The sequence below is a fragment of the Panthera leo genome, chromosome D2 (genome assembly GCF_018350215.1).
Source record: "Panthera leo isolate Ple1 chromosome D2, P.leo_Ple1_pat1.1, whole genome shotgun sequence".
Lineage (NCBI taxonomy): Eukaryota > Metazoa > Chordata > Mammalia > Carnivora > Felidae > Panthera > Panthera leo.
Window position 1 is genome coordinate 59,024,306 of NC_056689.1, and position 22,036 is coordinate 59,046,341.

The 22,036-nt window shown below is 42.5% G+C and overlaps 1 protein-coding gene across 9 annotated transcripts in view; it reads left to right on the plus strand.

Annotated features, from left to right (window-relative positions):
• Positions 1 to 21,820, plus strand: part of SLF2 (SMC5-SMC6 complex localization factor 2) — a 53,102-nt gene extending 31,282 nt beyond the window's left edge. Inside the window, exons 15-23 of one of the 9 annotated variants that reach the window (XR_006194662.1) lie at positions 110 to 197; positions 1,437 to 1,568; positions 2,010 to 2,087; positions 5,291 to 5,377; positions 8,653 to 8,721; positions 10,766 to 11,240; positions 14,333 to 14,591; positions 15,382 to 16,428; positions 21,464 to 21,820. Coding sequence is in view for 2 of the 9 variants with exons in the window: in XM_042908783.1 (XP_042764717.1) it covers positions 110 to 197; positions 1,437 to 1,568; positions 2,010 to 2,087; positions 5,291 to 5,377; positions 8,653 to 8,721; positions 10,766 to 10,801 (490 nt within the window). In the remaining 7 variants the exon portion in view is untranslated. Of the gene's footprint in view, positions 1 to 109; positions 198 to 1,436; positions 1,569 to 2,009; positions 2,088 to 5,290; positions 5,378 to 8,652; positions 8,722 to 10,765; positions 14,055 to 14,332; positions 14,592 to 15,381; positions 18,405 to 21,463 lie in introns of those variants that run through there. The other 8 variants (XR_006194660.1, XR_006194657.1, XR_006194659.1 and 5 more) reach the window with 8 other exon arrangements.
• The last annotated feature ends 216 nt before the right edge of the window (positions 21,821 to 22,036 follow it).

The window sequence follows — 22,036 nt, forward strand, 5'->3', positions numbered from 1 at the left end:
TCTTGAAACATTAGCTATGTTTCCAATTAGAAGAACAACTTTTGGCTCATTGCTTCTCAAGCAGTGTTGATTAAAATGCATTTTAAATACTTTTAAATTCTAATTCCAGGCAACTGAGACAGTGCCTCAGCCTAGTGATTATTTCAAAGCTTTTGGATGAGAAACATGAAGATATCCCTAATGCCAATAATCTTCAGGTATAAATAATATTTCTGCTTTCTTTTTACAAATGGGAAAGATAGTGGGGTAGGTGTAGGGAAAATTGATGTTTCTTAGGTCAAAAGTTCTAGGGGTTAGATCTCAAGTCTCAGGCATAACACTCTTTATGTAATCTTTAGAATGGTCCTTCCTAATGAGATCCGTTACATGGAGATGATACCATACCCAACACCATATAGAATGGTTGTGGACAATTAGATGAATTAATGTGTGGACACTCCTGGGAAAGTCATAATGTGCTATATAAATAGGACTATTTAGTTCACCTTATCAAGATTAGCAGTTTTATCACAGGATTAGAAGTTGCAGAACCACTGTACATTAATTGCATCTTGTACCTGTTTTAATACTAGTCTTTAAGTTGTAGAGCTTAAACATGGTTGTCCTCTAGTACTTGTTCAGTACTGAATATATCATATATATGTGAGTGGGTTTAAACATGTCCACTGGAAGCTCCACTGAGAGGCCCTGAAAGCTTTTTACAAACATTAATAGCACTAAGGGGGCTACAGGGCCTACACATAGTTGGAATTTTAAAACTCAATGTATAATCTGATCTAGATGTGTTCTTGTGTGAACTTCAATTCAGTATAAGATACTCTACAGGTCCTCGGGATGAAAAAATGAATTAGATAGAGACTCTGCCCTTGAAAACATAATCTACGTTGAAACAAAATAAACCAGCCGTTGTGGTTCATTGTAGTAAGAACAATGATAGAAGTATGCACAGGATGCAGAGGGACACAGAGATTGAAAGGGATAGTAGAGTTCTGGTCGATTTGATTCCAGATATATGGGAACCATTTCTGAGCCACCAGCCAAATAGCTCTCAATCCTTTCAGTGATACCTACTTCCATCAAAAGAGAATTCTTTTCAGAATTCAGTGACTTCTCTTCACAGCGAGATTCAGCTTTGCTGACTTTCAAATAATTTCACAGAGAAAGCATTCCCTTTTGCCTCTGTTGTAATGCCGTTTAGTCTCCTCCTCCAGCTTTTATCCTCCATTACAAGTATTGAACCTTTTAATTTAAAATCCCTTTTAAGCAATTGAGGACTTTTAAGTAAAGGAGAATCGTTATCGCTGGACTATAAAGAAAGCTAAAGGGGCAAAATTAGAGAAGTCCAGATGAACAGAGGATCACTGACAAAAAAGTAGACTGGGAAAGAGCAGTTGCATTGCTTCATATTGTTCAGTTTCTCTTCTTTCTGTTAATAGATATCAGTCCTACATCGCTACCTTGTGCAAATGAAACCGTCGGATTTGTTGAAGAAAATGGTCCTGAAGAAAAGGGCTGAACAACCAAATGGCACTATTGATGATAGCCTTCATTTGGAGCTTGAAAAGCAGGTATCCAGGGCTAGGTCATTTCAAAAAAATACATATGAGCGTGACTGATGCCAACTTTTTAACTACAGACTGATTTAGAGACTCAGATACATTCTAGCAAACACAGTTATAAAGTAAATGATATTTTTTTACTTCTTGCTGTCATGAAACTCCACTATTCTTGAGAGTTGAGAATTGAAGTTATAGGATGGTTTTTGGTAATTTAATACTGGGAGTATTTTTTGTAGTCCTTTACTAGGGCAGTTAGGAGATGGTAAAAGGAACACACTTGACTTAGGAGTCAGGAAGCTTAGGCTAAATGGTTGGCATTTCCCTACATACCAGCTCAGTTAACTTTAGCAAATTCTTAATCCTTCCTGGGCAACTCTCCTAACTTGTAAACTGGGATGACATCTATGCTAGCAAATTCATGAGTGTTTGTTTTATTTATTTCTCTAACAGGCATATTATCTGACCTACATTCTTCTTCATTTAGTTGGTGAAGTTAGTTGTTCTCATTCTTTCTCTTCTGGACAACGGGTAGGTAGTTTTTAGTGCTATTTTGTTTTCAATAAGTGTCACTATTGATGGAATGAATGAATGTTCTTTACATAGGAGAAAACTTGGTAAAAGTTAACTTGGAGTTTGCTCTAGAAATCCCAGTGTACGCTGAAAAGAGGGAAGTAATAGTAGCTTTGCAACCATATCATTGACAAGAATTTTTTTCAGTACGTGCTAGTTCTGTTTATTGGAGTGTAATTTAACCATCATAACTTGACAACAATGTAATACATTAATAAGATAATCAAGCTCACCAAATGGGCCAGCTCTAAGCTGGTTTCTTCCAGTCTCTTTTCCCGCTACACTTTCTTTTTCTTTAGAAATAATAGTTGCCTTCAGAATTAAACTGATAGTAAGTCAGGCTACTTTAGATACACATTTCTTAATTATCCCCCTGCGTTAAACTTTTCATCTTGAATTATTCTGTTCTTCCAAAACTACCATAATCCGTACTTCTGGAGAAAGTTCTTGTTTAAGTCCTCATGTTTCTCTAGGTATTCCTAGAGAATACTCTAGGTATTCCAACCTGTCTTATATTTGTTTACTTTTTTTAATGTTTATTTTTTTATTTTTGGGAGAGGGAGAGAGAGCGCATGCGAGTGGGGGAAGTGCAGAGATTAGGAGAGACTCTGAAGTGGGCTCCAGGCTGACAGCAGAGAGCCCAAGGTGGGACTCAAACTGCAAAAGTCAGATATTTAACCAACTGAGCTATGCAGGTCCCCCTTCCAGGCATTGTGAAAAGGACACGAGACTGGTTGATGTGGGGTTTTCTTGGTTTTTGTTGTTTGTTTGTTTTGTTTTTTGTTAAGTAGACACACAATGTTGCATTAGTTTCAGGTGTATGATGCAGTGATTCGACAGATTTATGTATTACGCTGTGCTCACCACAAGTGTAGCTACCATCTGTCACCATATAGCGCCATTACGGTACCGTTAAGTATATTCCCTATGCTGCGCCTTTTATCCCCATGACTTATTCCTTCCGTAACTTGAAACCTGTATCTCCCCCTCCCCTTCAACCATTTTGCCCATCTTCTCACCCCTCCTACCTCTGGCAACCATCAGTTTGTTCACTGTATTTATAGGTCTGTTTCTGCTTTTTTTATCCATTTGTTAGGTTTTTCAGGTTTCATGTATAAGTGAAGTCATACAGCATTTGTCTTTCTCTGTATGATTTATTTCACTTAGCATAATACTCTCTAGGGCCATCCATTTGTCTCAGATGGCAACATCTCATTCTTTTTGTGGCTGAGTACTATTCCATTGTGTGTATATATCACATTTTCTTTATTCATCTGTCGCTGGACACTTGGGTTGCTTCCATTCTTGGCTCTTGTAAATGATGCTGCAATAAACATAGGGGTTCATTTTTTTTCTCACATTAGTGTTTTTGGGGGTGCCTGAGTGGCTTAGTCATTAAGTGTCGAACTCTTGATTTCAGCTCAGGTCATGATTTCGTGCTGGGCATGGAGCCTACTTAGGATTCATTCTCTCTCTCTCTCTCTCTGTCTCTCTCTGTCTCTCTCTCTCTCTCTCTCTCCCTCCCTCCTTCTCCCCTTCTCCTGCTTGTGCACCCACTCTCTCTCTCTCTCTCTCTCTCTCTGTCTCTCAAAACAAACAAACAAACAAAAACAAAAAAAAAACCGACAACAAATTAGTGTTTTTGTTTTCTTTGGTAAACACCCAGTAATGGAATAACTAAATCATATGGTATTTCTATTTAATTTTTTGAGAAACCTCCGTACTGTTTTCCGCAGTGGCCACACCACTTCATATTCTTGCCAATGTGAGGGTTCCTTTTCCCCACATCCTCACCAACACTTGTTTTTTCTTGTCTTGATTCTAGCCGTTCTTGACAGGTGTAAAGTGATATCACATTGTGGTTTTGATTTGCATTTCTTTGGTAATTAATGATACTCAGCATTTTTTCATGTACCTATTTGCTGTATGTCGTCTTTGGAAAAATGCCTTTTTAGGTATTCAGCACATTTTTAATTGGATTATTTCTCAGTGTTTTTATATTTTGAATACTAACCCCTTATCAGATATATCCTTTGCAAATATCTTCTTCGAGTCAGTAGATTGCCTTTTCATGTTGTTCATGGTTTCCTTCTTTGTGCAGTGATTGGTTCATGTATTTTTATAAACATTATTGTACATAGAATTATGTTTGCTCTCCTGGTTGGAATCTATTGTCATGTATCTATATTGTTCTTACATGGTCTTCACATTTTTTTAAATTATTTTTTTCTGATTAGAAGCAGTGATTATTATTAAAAAATTCAACTGTTTTAAAACTATGTAAGGTAAAAAGTGAAAGACTCCTATAATCCAGTGCCCTCCTATAAATTTCTCCATAATTTGTGCATATACTTAACAAAAAATGGAGTCATACTGTTCATATTTGCAACTTACTTTTTTTTGCCTTAAGATATTAGCACTTCTGTCTGATAACGGTAGTACTTCAAAAGCTTTTTGATGAACATTATACTCTTTGTGATTATACCAGTACTAACATGAACATGCTTATTTATAGATCTCTACCAACCTATATAAGCATTTCTATAGGATAAATTACTAGAATTAGAATTTCTAGATCAAAGGTTGTAAATTTTTCAAATTTTAATTATTATAAGATAGTGGTTATTATATTTCCCTTCCAAAAGTGTCCATTTACATTCTCACCTTAGTATATTCAACTTTAGTGTATATATGACAATGACTCTTTTGGCCTATACACTTCTAAAACTTAAGACACTTGATTTTTCAAAAAAGTACTTTTAAAGCTTGTATTGTTCATAGAGAAAAAGTAAGTTAGCTGTTATTTGAATATTCAGTTACAGAACGTGTTAGAAAAAAAGGACTCTAAATTTCTGAGCATTATTACTTCATAGTCTGAGCTCTAGCATTAATTTTTCATTAGTGTAGCTTAATATACAGCAAAACAACTTCCATTTTTGTGTATATTTTTATGTCAACTTGGAGTAAACCTTGACAGTCTTACTGTTGTGGCAGTTACTATTTTCACTGATACGACTGCTATTAAGTTGGATGGTTAACATCAAAAGTCACTAACTAGTTAATGACAGATTTTTAAATGGTTTTTGTTCTTACGGCATAATCTCTTTGTTAATTTACAATGCTTCAGACTTGTTTTCATTCCTCATGCTTGTTTTGCACAGAAACACTTCGTGCATCTCTGTGGGGCTTTGGAAAAGCATGTTAAGTGTGACATTAGGGAAGATGCAAGACTGTTTTATAGAACTAAGGTAAGTGTGTTTTTCAAAGAATTGTTAGGTTTTGTTGTTGAACCTTGATTATGTTAATATTTAAGGAAAAGAAACATATAAGCCTCTCTTTAAAAAAAAAGTACACAGGGGCGCCTGGGTGGCGCAGTCGGTTAAGCGTCCGACTTCAGCCAGGTCACGATCTCGAGGTCCGTGAGTTCGAGCCCCGCGTCAGGCTCTGGGCTGATGGCTCGGAGCCTGGAGCCTGTTTCTGATTCTGTGTCTCCCTCTCTCTCTCTGCCCCTCCCCCGTTCATGCTCTGTCTCTCTCTGTCCCAAAAATAAATAAAAAACGTTGAAAAAAAAAATTAAAAAAAAAAAAAAGTACACATAAGATGGGAAATATGACTTTCTCTTTTAATAACAGAAGTCAGTAGAAGCTTCTACTAAGTACTTCTAACTAGATTAAAAATGAAAGGAAGGGCGCCTGCCTGGCTCAGTCCATAGAGCAATGCAACTCTTAATCTCGGGGTCGTGAGTTTGAGCCCCACAATGAGTGTTAAGGTTACTTTTTTTTTTTTTTAAGTTTGTTTTTGAGAGAGAGAAAGCAGGGGAGGGGCAGGGAGAAAGAAAAAGAGGATCCCAAGCAAAACCCAACAAGGGGCTCAAACTCATGAATGGCAATATCATGACCTGAGCCAAAATCAAGAGGCAGATGCTTAACTGACTGGGCTACGCAGGTGCCCCAAGTGTAGAGATTACTTCAAAAAATAAAAGGAAAAGGAAAAAAAATCTGGAAACAAATACATTTTTCATTTTACTATACTCTCTATTCTTTTTTTTTTTTTTTTTTTTTTTTTAAATTTTTTTTTTTCAACGTTTTTTATTTATTTTTGGGACAGAGAGAGACAGAGCATGAACGGGGGAGGGGCAGTGAGAGAGGGAGACAAAGAATCGGAAACAGGCTCCAGGCTCCGAGCCATCAGCCCAGAGCCCGACGCGGGGCTCGAACTCACGGACCGCGAGATCGTGACCTGGCTGAAGTCGGACGCTCAACCGACTGCGCCACCCAGGCGCCCCAATATACTCTCTATTCTAAAGCTCCTGACAGCTAAGGAGAAAATTCTTCAGTTCTAATGAAATTTATTAGCTTTTGTCCTATTGTACAAATTAAGACTTTTATGCTTAAGTGAGTTTCAAGGGTTAAAAGCATTGTTTAAATAAATATATAAGTTTTAAAAGTGGTTATAAAGTTTTGTGATGGTTGAAAACTTTTGTTCATAGAGAAGAAATAGGTTAGCTGTTATTCTTTGAATGCTCCATTAGAGGATATATTAAAAAGGATTCTTCAGATTTCTCAGTTCTACATCACCCAGTCTGAGCTCTAGGATGGAAAAGGTTCAGTAAGCTTGGTAATAAACTTTTTTCTTAAAAATTTAGTATATTCAAAGACACTAGAAAAGCAGAATATGATAATGGAGTTAGGAAAGCAACTTTAGTATTAATAAAACGATTTGACGTTTTTTTCCGAAACAAAAATAAGTAATACTTTTTTTAAAGCTTTTTCTTCTAAGGATTTTTTTTTATTCCAAATCACCTTTTAGCATTTGTAATGTAAAGCTGTGGTTGTTTTTTTTTTTTTCCACTGTGTTTAGATAAATCATTAAATGTGAAGTTTCAGCTTTGTAACTTTATATCTTACATTAATTAGCTGTAAAGTTTAACCATTTCAACAATGCCTGTTTGGATTCGGTATGTGTATTTATTTTAGTAGATTTAAGTTAAATACAAAGATGAGCAGCTAATGAAGTCGTATCAGATTGCAGATTTTCAGAAATATGTAGGGGATAGCTCTTTGCCTTAGAGTGGAAACCATAGTTTCAGAGAAGCACATGCTTTTGAACATTGACTCGAGTTACTGGCCTGTAGAACTTGGTGGTAGTGGCTGTTGCTGACAGATATGTTGAAAGAGAAAAGAGGACCACCCAAGTTTTCTGTTTCTTAAAGCCAAGGGTCAGGATAGACTGGTGCCAGGGCTTCTCTTACTTAAGAGTGGAGAGAGCACAGAGATGTATGGAAATTGCTTCAGAGGATGGTTCTGCTGAGAAGTTGCCTCTTCACAGCCCATAGTAGAAAAGGTGATTGTTTTGGAGAAACTGAATCTGCCGAACTCTAAAGGGGAAGCGGGGGGAAACAGACCTTAAAGCAGCTATAAAATTCCTGACTTGTTGAAAACATTTTTCTCAAGCAATTATGTTTAAGAGCTTATTGAGTATCTCTAGAGTGGTTGAAAAGTTTGACTTTCAGACAGTCTTACTAAACCTTCAAATGCAGGAATATACTTGGTACTTAAAGAGGATTCATAGCGACACCTGGGTGGCTCAGTTGGTTAAGTATCCGACTTCAGCTCAGCTCAGGTCATGATCTCATGATTTGTCAGTTCGAGCCTCACATCAGGCTGTCTACTATCAACACAGAACCTGCTTCAGATCCTCACTGCCCCTCCCCCACTGGGGCATGCTCGAACGCACTCGCGTGTGCTCTCTCTCTCTCTCTCTCTGTCTCTCAAAAATGAATAAACATTTAAAAAATAATAATAGGGGTGCCTGGGTGGCTCAGTCAGTTACCTCGACGTGGGTCCAAGCCCCGCATTGGGCTCTTGCTGACAGCTTGGAGCCTGGAACCTGCTTCGTATTCGGTGTTTCCCTCTCTCTCTCTCTTCCCCTCCCCCACTCGTCCTCTTTCTCTCTCAAAAATGAATAAACATGAAAAAAATGTTAAAAAATAATAATAATAATAAAGAAGATTCATAGTACTTTGCAGATACCTAGAGAGACGTAACAGTGAATCTTGGATGTTCCAATATGTGGAAAGGAGCAAATGACAACCATTTTTGTGGCCTCAAGTCTTTCAAATAGAAGTTGGAAAGGCAGGGAACAGCCAAAGTCTTCGGGCCTATAACAAAGCCCACACTTCAGCTTCTCTATGTGGGTGTTCAAAAGCCAGCATGTTGAAAATATAAGTGTCTTGAAGGCAGGGAATATGTTTTTCTCTGGATGATCTTTGGTAACTAATGGGAGAATAGAGTCTTAAGCATTCAGTAATTTAGATTATGGTGATCAAGAAAAGTCTTATTATTAATCACTATGATTTGAAAGCCAGAAGATGAGTAGTTTATTTTCTCTTTCTTGACAAAATTAAGTTGAATTGTTGGGTGTGGGCCTGTCATAACTATCAGATAATTTGTATAAAACATTAAATTGATTTTAGTTAAGAATGTTTTGATCTGATCCCTTTTCCCCTTTTTGATGTTTTAAGGTAAAAGACCTGGTTGCCAGGATACATGGAAAATGGCAGGAAATAATCCAGAACTGTCGGCCTACTCAGGTGTCATTTTATTAAACAATTTTATTTTATTCTTAGTAGTTTTGCTAAATGGCATTTCTTCATACTGTTCGTAAAAAATATGACCGAGCACTTGCTTCTTGGTATCTTAAGATAAACTGAAAACTCCCATATAGTAGTGTGTATATGTTTTTTAGTTTTTGTTTGCTTTATATTAATTTATTTCCAGAGACTATTGAGCCCATTTTAAAATGTTACATTGCATCAAAAGGGGGTTATGTCTTCAGGAGCGTTTTTCTTTACAGTTTTATTGAGATAAAATTCACGTATCATACATTTCACTCATTTAAAAGTGGTCTTTAGTATATGTACTGAGCGGTGTAACCATCACTACCAAATTTTTAATATACTTTAAAACATTTTTGTTACTCTAGAAAGAAATCCAACTCTTGATTTCGGCTCAGGTCATGATCTCATAGTTCATGAGTTTGAATTGTTCATCGGGCTCTGCACTGATGGTGCAGAGCCTGCTTGGGATCCTCTCTCTCTGCCCCTCTCCCCAGCTCATTCTCTCTTTCTCAAAATAAATAAATAAACTTAAAAAAAATTGGGGGTGCCTGGGTGGCTCAGTTGGTTAAGCTTCCGACTCTCAGTTTCAGCTTAGGTCATGATCTCACAGTTTTGTGAGTCCGAGCTCCGCATCGGGCTCTGCGCTGACAGTGCAGAGCCTGCTTGGGATTTTCTCTCACTCTTCCTCTCTCTCTGCCCCTCCCCTGCTCACGCTGTCTCTGTCTCCCTCAAAAATAAATAGACTTAAAAATTCAAAAAAAAAAGAAAAAGAATTCTCCATTTGTTCCAAAGACAAATCCCTTGTTAAGTATATAATTTGCAAATATAGTCACCAGTTCTGTGTGTTGTCTTTTCATTGCCTTGATGGTATCACTTGTTAGAACAAAAGTTTTTTAACTGTGATGAGGTCCAGTTTTATTATTTTTCCTTTTGTTACTTAGGCTTATAGTGTCATATCTAAGGGGACTTTGCTTAAGAGGGGCATAAGCACCTGGTATTAAATTTGCCATACTATAAATTTGCCTTTTACATACAAACTAACTGATACGTTGTTGTCTAAAATGATGCTTCTCGGAGCACCTGGGTGGCTCAATTGGTTGAACATCCAACTCTTGATTTCAGCTCCAGTCATGATCTCATGGTTCGAGGAATCAAGCCCCACTAGGAGCTCTGCGCTGATAGCACAGAGCCTGCTTAAGATTTTCTCTCTCCCTCCATCTCTCTTTGCCCCTGACCTACTTGTGCGCACGTGCTTTCTCCCTCTCTCAAAATAAACATTTTTTTAATGTGTTAAAAATAAATAAAAATGTGATTTCTCAAATTCTAATATGCACAGGCATCAACTTACTGAAATGCAGATTTTGACTTGATAGGTGTGGAGTGGGACCTGAGAGATGCTGCGTTTCTCACAGGTTCTCAGATAGATGGCAGTGCTTCTGGTCCAGGGACCATAATTTCAGTAGCTAGGACCTAGCGGTTGTTTATATTTTATATCAAAGCAACAGGAACAGTGAAGATTAATTAAGAAAAGTAATCTCTGTATTTTGTATTTTAGCTCTTTTGCTGTAGTTGCCCTTCATAAGATACGCATGCTCTGTTAGAGAAGAAACCTTTGAGAAATCTTAAGCTGATGAATGTTTTGTTGTTGTTGTTTCGGTTTCTAATCGCGAAAGATTTTAGGCTGGCCATCTTTGCTAATGTGGAATTAAAACAAAAGAATTTAATACCAAAACTTTTATATTAGTCAGCCTAACATTTTACTTAATCTTCTCAAATGTGATTCTCCACATAGGTGTTGGTGAGGAAAACATCTTGCTTTTATTTTATACTTTTTTTAATTTAAAGTTAGACCACAAAATGTGAAAATTGATTACCATAAATTTTCAGAGAAATATACAATATAAAGATGTTACTGCTTTTTTTTATCAAAAGCCTGTTTGATGGTTAGTTTTATAAGGATTAATTCATAATCTGACTTCACTTTGTCCTGTTTTTTCCCCCCCCTTCCCTTTTCTAGGGGCAGCTTCATGACTTCTGGGTACCAGATTCTTAACAGGAGTTGAAGCAGCAAAAATATGAACCAAGAGAAATTCAATAAGAGTTTTTCCTAGAGGAGTAGAAAGAATACTACAAACTCCAGTGGAATGCTTAGAAAATGCGCTGCAGTGTGCCACTTGAATGTCTAGTATGAAGCTGGTAATGAAGAAATTGCCATTTCTGAAGCAGATATGAAACGTGATCTGCTTAATTTTAAGGCAACTGGCCTTTTAAAAAGAGCAGAATCCTATAACAAGAGGGGAGAGGTAGAAGCAGCTAATAGTTGCATGTCGAATCTGCCCCTATTAACTGCTCTTGTTAAATTGTAAGCCAGTTATCCTTTTTTTTTTTTTTTTTGGATTGTATTTATGGCACTTGGATAATCACAGGAAATATGTAGGAAAGGGTTTGGACCAACTTGAGCAGTTGGAGATGGAAATCAAGACCAAGTTCCAGTTGAGTTTAATTTTCTCTTGGTTATTTTAGGACTCAAAAAGAAATCTTAGAACTGAGTTTAATAACAAAAAGGATAAATCTTTTCTGTAACTCCTATAAACCACAGGGAGATTTCAATCCATACATTTTCCTTCACTATTCAAGATTATAAATCTGTTAGGTTTTAAAATACATTTAAAGAGTTGAGAAACAGAAATCTGGTATAGTGTTAGATCCTCCTTAAGGGGAAGAAGTTAAGCTATAAAATAGTATCTCCGTTTTTATGCCAAAACATTCATATGCCGTTTGTTTTGGATTCCTTTTAAGTGTATATATATTTTTTAAATACTGGTTAAATCTTAGATTCTTGGCTAAATCTTAGAATTCTGGCCCTTGGTTAGCCATATTACAGAAGTCTATATTATAGAAGCTTAACGATCTGGACAAGTTTCCAAAAACCTTACTTTCATGAGTATATAAGCTTGGTAGAGACCTGGATGGAGTTTATTCTTTGGAATATTGCACGCGTGTGTGTGTGCTTGTATTTTAAAGTTGTTGCACTTGAAAACCACAGCTGCTCTAAATTCTTAAACACTGGAAAGCCATCCTTTGGTTTAAATGGTGGAGGGTTAGTAGAAGTGCACATGCTGATCGTAGCCCAAGGGCCCTTTGAAGCCTTTGGTAGTAATAGACTCTTACTAGCTAACTGAGCAATTCTTTTGTTGATTGTCCTTTTAGGACGGTTTGTTTCTTGAATGAAAATGCCAACTTTTTTCTTTCAATGTTGACTTGGATGACACTGCTTTCCTGAACATTCTCATGTCTCCAGTTGTGGTGGGGGAAGGACGATGGAGAGGAAGGGAATTGGACTGCGCGTTTATGATTTGAGAGGGGAGAAAATAAATTTTGAAAAAATAGCTTTCTACCTCTAAATTGAGGCTTAGGAGAAAACATTTTATCTTAAATTTATCATTTACAATAGTATAAATAACTTTTGAGCCCATGTCAGGCATTGAGCAGTTAGAGATTTTATAGGGAAGACTTAGTAAATCCAGTTCCCAAGAACCCCAGCTGAATGAGGCTCCAAGAGTCAGACCAACAAAAGTTTTATTCTGTGTTGAGTTTACTGGTAAGAATATTATTATCTTGATACTACCTCTCAAGGGTATTATTAGAAAATGCCACTTATGGTTAATGAGATAGATACAAAGAGTTCTATTTGACAGAAGCTTGAAACTCTGGCATCTATCTGCCCAACAATGGGGGCTTTCACTCTTTGTAATTTAATACTTTGTAGATACATTATTTGTGTGTAATTTTATAAGTGTTCATATTTTTCTCATTTTGCATTGTGTAAAGTGTACAAAATCTCAAAGTATAAAATACTGCTTATATTGCTTGTAATTACAGTGTGTAAATATTTTCTAATCGTGTACATTGACGGGGGGACAAGTGGGTTATTCAGGTTTTTTTTTAAGTGACCCTTTTGTATCGCAGTTTCCACAGATAACTGCTCATCAAATTTAAAACCACTTTGATACATTTTTATTTAGCAGTTCCAATAAGAAAAGTCTCTATTTTTAATTGCCTTTCTTCATTAGAGAAAAAGACTTCATCTGTCCCTTTAAAAATGGCCAGACATCGGTTTGGGCCCTTGTATTTATGACTCTGGTTAGATATCTCCATCTCCAGGTCATACTCCAGTCAGTATTTGCATTGGGTTCTCATACAAATCCTGTGATTCTCTTCTAGCACAAGTAGCCCATGACTTTTCTCCCAAATCAAGGATTATCCTTCTCCCTCTTGAGTCCCCATGTTTTGTCTCCCTCCTGCTGTTGTTGCCCAGCGAATGGGATGGTAGCGGGGGAGAAAATGTTCATTGCACAGAGAATGTCAGGCCACTTTTGGGACTTGGCAAACAAAGCTTGCACTGAGTGGTGGTGTGTTTGGCAATATTACTGTGCCAAAAATAATCTTGTCTAATTTTCTGGATATGTATGTCAAACTTATTACCCTTCTTGCAAGCTAAAAATTAAGGTACTTGTAAGTGTTTATGCTTTTGTGTGTAACTGTTTGCCTTTTCTAAACTGTTTTTTCTCATTATCAGAAAATAATAATTCTATTCGTTATATCATGTTAAGTGAAGAGGCTCTCTGTGCACAAAACGCATCTATGTAGCAGTAAAGTAACAGCATTTGTACATTTCCTATCTCCTGATGGCAGTGGTGCCTTTGTCACCTTTCGGAAGGTTGGCGTTTGGTTTTGTTTTGCAGTACAAATAATAGCTTGCTTTTGACTTCACAAAAATCTCCCCAGATGTAAAAGAGAGATAAAGATGTGTTGTCATCCAGGCTCAGTTAGAGCATTTGCATTTTTATTTCTATCAAAACAAGTATAGTTGGTGGGGACTGGCCAGTAATAATGTGTGGAGTCTTTAAACCAAGGGTAATTTTTAAATTTAAAAATAAAAAATTTAAGAGGTGACCCATTAACAAGTGACTGAGTTGGAAAATTAGGGAAGGGACTGTCCTGGTTTGTCTCTAAGGAGGCAAGATTAGGGTACCGGTGGCTGGGCGTGTAGAGCATGAACCGTGGTTGTTATTTCTTACTCATTAACAGTGTTGGTGCACCTCATTATCTGTGCATTTGTTTTCCCTGGGCAGTCCTGTCAGTGAGTTAATCCACCAGCTCTTAGGCAGTTCAAAAGTAAATGCAGATTTCTTTTCCTCTTTCCTTTTTTTTTTTTTTTTTTTTTAAGATTTTTTTACTACATCTTGTTTAAAGTCCCATGAATGTATGTGTGTGTTATTAAAAATGCTTTTTCTCAGTTTGAACATGTGTTTGGTAATATTTGTTTGGGAGTGGGGAATGGTGAAGTCTCTGGAATGTGCTGTTTCTTCCCCTGCCCCATCCCCTAGTTTTTAAACTGAATTTTTTTCCCCTCTTGCTTTGGATTCTTCAGTCTGTTTTTTAGCTTGATGTCTCCTATTTCTGGAAAACATAAAGCTATAGTAGCACACAGTTCAGTTTTACATAACCCATATAATAATCTGCTGCATACTTGGCAGTCAGCAATTCAGTAATCTCATTCTTCCATTACCCCGATCACTAGGTTCATCAACAACTATTGCGTACCTGCTACATGCTAGGCACTCTTGAGGATTCAGTGGCGAACAACACAGAGCTCTCCTGACTCTTACCCTTCTGGTATCCAGGTGAAAATGCTTTGGTGCTCAGCAAAGTGGACCGAAAAGGAATACCATTGGCCTGGCTCCCTTGTTCTAGAGCCCAGGGCAAAGAAAGGAGAAGCCATACAATGCAGAGGCAGGGCTCGGGACCACCTTCAACCTGCCAGGCAGATACGGTTGTGGGTATGCCAGCTGAGGGGAGACACAGGTTGACGACAACTCACAGGAGAAACTGTTAATGAGCTTATAGAAGGGTTACCAGAGGCCTCAGTTTCCAGAACCATACCAGTATTTCTGTTTTCTGACAGGCTGGTTTGGAGGAGACCACTTGTGAGCATTTTAGAGGTGGGGGGAGTGACAGCCAGGTGGAAGCATAGGTGCTGCCTGAAGTACAGAGAGACAGGCAGTACAGCCTTGTGCAAGTTAAGAGCCTTGACCTTGACCTTAGTCCTGACCTCAGATCCCAGACTGACCATGCCAAACCCTTGATCTTTGTCAAGTTACTTAACTTGTCTGAACCTTCATTTCTTCATCTGTTAAAAGGAATAATAATGATGTCTATCTCAGAACTTGTGAGGATTAAGTGAACTAATCCATGAAAAGTTCTTAGCAAGGTGCCTGACATATATGCTAAGTGTTGTTATTTAGCTCCAATTCAAAGCTCTTCTCAAATGACAGCTAAAATTGAACTTAAGGCACTTGGCGGGAGCGGGGGTGCGGTTCACTGACATCTAAGCAAACCAGATATTAAAATTGTAGTGTGGGTGTGCTCTATGCCTTCTGACAGCTTCAGAGACTTCTCTGTCCAGCTCTGTCTCTACTGGTTAAAAAAGAATATATATATATATATATGTAAGTTTGTGACTTTTTTAGGACTCAGCATGCTAATACTGAGAAGGGGTGGTGGTTGGTGATTTTCCAGCATTTGTGGACATGTCCTGACACTCCCTTTTCCTTGCTAACCATTCCCCAGGCCGGAGTCAAGAGAGGGCAAACCAGAAGGCCCAGCTTTGGGTCTGACTCCAAGACGACTGGCTGGGAGGAAAACTTAACAGGCAAAACAGGCTTCTGAGGCACAGTGGAACAGTGAGACTACAGCATTGGTGCCCTGGTGACAGTCCCTACCGAAGAAGCACCTCAGCTATACATATGGCCAAAATAAAGATCACGCCACCTAAAGGGAGAGTGCTGGGCAAAGCAGGAACAGAAATGCTGCCACAGTGAACAGGAAGCAGGACAACTTGACTAGGCCAGAGTTCTTTGCCTCAGGGAACCTCTGCTCAAGTTTCAGGAGTTCATACCTACCCCCTTCACCTAGGATCCCTGCTACAGTGAGTAACTGCTCTGTGCGAAGCCTGGAGCAAACACTGGTGTGTAGGTGGCTGAGGACAACAGCCACTTTCTCACAGCGGAGTTGGGGAGAATAGTCTAGCAAAAACAAAAGCACGTTTTATGTTCCGTGCTTGTGAAGTACAACAGAAGGTTTTCAGATGGGGTCCTCTCACAGCCACCCTGTGAAGCAGCTGGGGTTAGTGACTTTAAGGATGACTAACGACCTGCTCAAAGAATGCCCTGCCTGTGTCCCAGGACACAGATCCATGGCTAGATTAGGGTTCGTTTCTTGCTTTGATTTTGAGTCGCCTCCACTGTCGGTATTCCCCTCATTCATATTTTATCAGCTTGATTGCAGAGAAGAGCATGGTCCATCAGAGGGGCTTCTCATAGAAAGTTCCATTAATTGTCATGACATCTGATCGTTTCATTAGGTTCAGAGATTGAAGTGGAAGGACAGCAGAGAGAAATGGATTGTGATCTAAATCTATATTATCAGAGATACGCTGCTCAACTACTGTCTTGCAAGCGCCATGCTGGAACTCCGCATTGTAATTTACACATTTTGTTCATTTGGAATGTGTGAGGTTCTGAGTCTGCCATCGTACGCCTTGGAGGAGAAAGGCTTGCCTCACAGTGTAGGCAAGTGGGATGCTAAACTTGCCACCACATCACTACAGCTGCACAGGTACCTGAAGTCAGCGCTGTGAGTTCTGTGAGAACATGGGCTGCGTCTCTTAGCCCACTGGGCCCCTGCAGTTTCATTTGTCTCCTGTCTGGTACGATGGGGCTAGCAGCCTTCCTGCCTTCCCTCCACTGTCACCCCCAACCCACTTGCCCACAGGACCGCAGATTTATTTTTCTTAGCCGTGGCTTTCCTGGACTTCCCAGCGTGGACTTCCTTAATCTATCAGGATTTTCTTCTGTGGTCTTTCTGGAACTATTTGCTGACTTTTCCCTTCTAGTTCCCACTAGGAGCCCTCCCATCTCATCACATCAAACTCACTTTTCTCTTTCACACCCCTTCCCTTCTGCCTACTCCTCCCAATAGACGTCTGTGCATGTTTCTGCCTTTGATAATTCCCCTTCAGGTTTACCCTGTATCTCTCTTCTCAGGTTTTTCCGGTACAGATTCTCCTCTCTGTAAACACAACAGTGAATTTCAAGGCCAGTTACTTAACCCCTTAGAGCCTGTTTTTCCATCTATAAAATGGGGCTATTAATCCCTCAGGACAGAATGAGGGTACGGTGTTTTGAAATGAAGCCTGATAGTCTTTGTAAGTGTGTGTGTGTACACTTTACCATATGCATTTCTCTCAGCTGCCTCCCTCTCCGCATACACACACATCCTATTTAGAGTGCTGGGGAAGTGGAAGTGTAGCGTGGGCCCTGCTGTCTAGCGATCTGGAGTCACACACAGCAGCCCAGACTACAAGCCTGTATATGATGAAGTGCCAAACTAGCTTTGGGAGATATTCAGGAAAGAGGGGTGACATGCCTTTCCCAGAGTCCCTTCAGTTCAATAATGACAAGAGCCACTTGATTCTTGTTCACCTTCTCTCAGGCCAGTGTTCATCTGCCTGTTCCCTGACCCCCTGCCTCTCCAGAGTTCAGACACCCAGGTACCTGCAAGAGTCAGTTACCTATGTCCCTGTGGCCTTCATCATTTAAGTCCTGCTCTTGGGCCCATTGCAATACTGGCATAAATGATGGAGGGAGGAGCAGGCCAGGTCATGGCTAGAGCTCCGGTTTGATTCAAACCCTAGAGGGGTCTTAAACAGGCCCTGAGGCAGAGGCATGGCCTGAGTTGCAGGGAAACCGCAGCACCAAATGTTGCATGGGAGGACCATCATGGTTGAGTCTGAGGAGTTGGGGAGTTGATTCTGAGGAGGGCTTCCTAGATCGCTGCGGGGTGAGGTGGTTGAGCCTAGGAGGGACAGAATGTCTAATTGCCTATGAGGAGAGTTCACTGGAAGATCTGGAGTAAGAATGATGTTCAACATGAGCTGGAAGGGAAGGAAGGAAGTTGAGTGACCCAGTCTCTGAGGAGGTGAGCCCTGTTACTAAAAGGTTTGGTTGAATGGACAGGTACAAACTGTTGTGGCTTATTCAGAAAAACAGCATTTTCTGTGTGAATTTCTTGCCAAGCTGTTACTTCATCCTTCCAAGCCCAACTCCTTTCACCCACTCACAGTCAAGCTGAAGGACCAGGCAGCCGGAGGCTGTGAAGCTGGGAATCCAGACCCAGTTCTATGTTCAGAGCTGCCCCCAAGGCTTGGCCTCCATCTACCCTGGCCCTCAGCACCCTGGGCAGAGAGCCCAAGAGCGTAGCAGGAACGCAAGAAGTGAGGTCCATATTAGAAGACTGGTCAGAGAGCCCTCGGAAAGTTAAGCCCCCAGAGAACAGGTTTGCAAGTCCCCAGCAGTAGGCAAGTCAGAGGGGTCCTGGGGTTAGAGGGGAGGGAAGGTGGGCCAGAAGCCCATGGAGAGAGCGCAGGGGTAGTGAGGCCACCACCAGGGGGCGATACTGGTGCTGCTGCCCTTGAGGGTGGAGGACGCCAGATGCCCGGAGGCCGTGTGAGCCTTGGCCTCAAACCTTTATTGTGTAGGGTGGGGGGCGCGAAAGAAGAGAGCGGCGCCCTTCCCTGCACCCCACCCTGTCGGCCCCGCCTCCCTGGCCCCGCCTTCCAGCCCCCGCCCCACCCCCGGCTCCGCCTCCACCCCCCGCCCCGCCTCCGGCCGCAGCCCCTTCCTCCCGCAGCTGGTGCTGTGGGGCCGCGGAGCAGCGCGTCGCCGTCTCTATGGCCGGGGATCCAAGCGCAAAGGTGAGAGAGGCAGGGAGCGCGGGCGGCGGCGGGGCCTGGGCCGGGGGGCGGAGGCCAGGCCAGGCGTTCCCCACATCCATTCCACCCTCCAAGCTGGGCCAGGCCTTTCTCACCGTCAAGTCCCGGGTGCTGCTATAAAGGCTCTGGAGGGGCGCGGGCCAGGCCTCCTGCCGTGCAGGGCGCAGACCCGCCACCGCGGAGTCGGGGACCGGCGCGGGGCGGGGACCCGCGTGGCGAACAGTGTTCCCCGGGATCTGGGTCACGTCTCCTGGCGTCCGGCGGGATCGAAGGAGAGCTTGTCCTCGAGCTGCAGCAGTAGAGACAGAGGTTAGATCTGAGGAGAGGGAAGACCCTCATACTGTCCAGGATGATGGAAGGAGAGGGTAGCGGGGGAAGGGCTCTCAGGCCAGAAGAGACGGCCATCCTACTGGGCCGAGGGGAATGCCGCCTACACTAAGCAGGTGGACGTCTGGGATGAAGGTCGAGAGCCTGCTGATCCAACATCGATCCTGTTTTGGGGGGGAGGGGGTGCCTCCGTTCCTCAGTTTCTTGAGCCCTAGGATCTAATGCTCGGAAGGTGATCAGAGTTCAGGGGGCTGGCCCTAGGGAGGAACCCAAACTGTGGAACTGGGGGTGGAGTGTGGGGTGTAGACTGGAGACCTTGAAGCCTTGTCGCCACTGGGGGAGGGAGGGCAGCCGCTCCGCCCCCCGTTTAGCCCCGCCCTCCCTCCCAACAGGTTAAATGGAGGCTGAGAGCCCCTGCCCAACTCCCATATCTAGAACGGCTGCATACAGGGGAGTGGAGCGGTGCTAAGTTCCATTCCATCTTTCTTTTGCTAAAGCGAGGGGCCTCCTTCCGTCTGGGTTAGGTACCCCTTCCTTTGCAGAGAAGCCCGTTGCATTTGAACATCTGAGGTCAGATGCCTCCCTACATCACCACACACACACACACATTTGGAATCTGGCCTTAAAATTGGGACTTTGAGGAAGGGAGGTAGTGCTGCTCTGCACCTCAGTGGACACTGGCAGCCTCCAACCCTGCAGTGAGAACTGGACCCCTGTTTGAACATATGCTGCCTCTGCACACATGTAATTTGTGTGTCTGAGCACTGTGTGAACATACATGTACTTGACCCTTCTGTTAACATGAACATGCCTGACCTACTGTATCGGTGGGTTTGTGTGCATGTCCCTACACATATGTATGTGCATGACCTTTCTGTGAATAGGTGTACAATCCTTCATATGCACACGTGTGGATTTATAACCCTCCTTAACTTCTGAGGCTGTGCGAACTGCTGAATGAATGGATGAGAATATGTGAATAGAGCCTTATTTGTCAATGTGTATGAACGCATCTGGCAGGCCCTTTATATGAGCATATGCGTGCACAAACCTCCCTGTGAATGTATGTGTGCATGACTCTCCTATGAGTACATTTGTTCGCAGCCCTTCTGTGAACATGTGTGTATGTGCACCTATTGCGTGCACATCACCCCCTTCTGGACATGTCTGACTTCTGCCATGAACCACACTCTGAGTGGTTTCTCTAACCTGGAGTGTGTTCCTCCTGCCCAGTCCTAGAGCCTGATACCTCATAGCCGTAGGGCTCCCTCTCCACCCCCCACCCCACTTCTGCACTAAGCAAATAGGCCCCAAAGGTAAACAGGTGTGCCTCCACAGTGAGGGGTGGGGCATGGGCAGTTTGCCTGGGGCCTTGTGCTGCCCAGCCCCCAGATGAGGAGCTGACGCCCTCTAGTCTACACTCTTCTCTACACTCATACTATATTCTCCCCCTCTGGGCTCTGACCACTACAGTGCTGACCTTTACCTCTTGAATAAATGCTCCAAATTCCTGTTTTCCCTCTGGCCGGATCCTAGTCCTTCCCCTCGCCTCAAGGCCACATAGTTAATATTTGACCTGGAAAGGAGGGGAGAGGCCAGTGGCCCTTGTGGCTGTGTCTGTGGGTGTCTGATGAGATTGGGTGGGTCAGGCTTCCTCCACACCCAGCCCAGTCCAGGAAGCCTTCAAGAGCCACCTCAGAGATCAGGCCTATTACAGGGGTCAGGGGAGATCTGCCACCTACTTCCACCCCATCCCCACATGACTTGAGAGAGAGTCCAGGTGTGCAATAGTCTCCAAGGTAAGCCAGGGGAGGTGGCCAAGAGCTCCCATCACTCACCATTTCCATGTTGCTTTTATCTCAACTGGCCTTGCACACTAGAGCATCCTGCATAGACATTACACCTGTGCAGTGCAGCCAGGGGGCCCCAGATACCCGCCCCCCACCATGTCTATGAATGCCTATTTGCAGGTAGGGACACGTGTGGATGCCTAGCCAGAGAGTGCAGTACAGACTCGTATGGGCAGAGTAGAGATGTGCACCCCCTCAGAGAGGAATGCTGAGGAGGAGAAGTGTCTAATTAAAGAGAGATTCCAGAGGGAGCTCTCAGGCCAGGGAAAAGAAAAAACAAAGGGAAAACAGGACAAAATCAACAAAGGCCCATTAAATGTCTCTGCCAAGCCTTCTTGCATAAGGCACCCCCGCAGGCAGCAGGGGCAGCTGCTGCCCCAAGTTTGGTCCCATTGTTGGGAGGAGAAGGCATTCTCTCTGAAAACGGAGCTCCACCCGAGTCGGAGGCCTAGCTTAGCCTCTGGGCTGGTCAGAGGAGGGTGGATACTTTGGGTTCGGGTTGGGAGGAGTCTAGGGTCTTGTAAGGAGGGCAAGTTCTACCCAACTTGCATCAGAGAAGTGGACAGAGCGACAGTGAGCCAATCCTGACGTAGGAGTTCTGTGGTCCCTCCCACCAGTGCCCCCTGAAGTCTGGGGGTAATGCCATCTACCTTCCACACACACACAGATAAAAGAGCTTTTCTACCCTGTTTTTTTTCTTTAGAAAACGGACCTCAGAGAACCAGAACTAGTCCTGCTGTCGGGGCAGGGTGACCCCATCAGTGACCTACAACCCCCTTATGACCCCACAACTCCTTCCCACCATGGAGTTTGTATTTGATGCAGAAAAGCAGTGTGTGATCCATCCCTCCCTCTGACCTCTAACCTGGGATTCCATGGCCACACAACCCTGTGATTCCATGTCCCCTCGATTCCAGGACCCTCCCTGGCCCCATGACCCCTGACCTTCCAAGTGACCTCCCTGGACCTTGACACCTGTGACTATTCTTGCCATCATACCCTGTGACTGTGGCCCTGGCTCCCCTTGGGGGTCTTACTGGTCTGGGCCTCCCCAGAAAAATGTGGGGAAGGCTCTGGCCCCTCTTCCTGAGCTTCCTCACAGCATCTGCAGTCCCTGGACCCTCACTGCGGAGACCATCCAGAGAACTAGATGCCATCCCACGGATGACCATCCCCTATGAAGGTTAGACACCCCCCCCCCCCCCCGCCAAATTTGAAACGCAGCAGGAGCCAGGTCTGGGAGTGGGGAGGACACCCCAGGGCTGGGCTCACTACT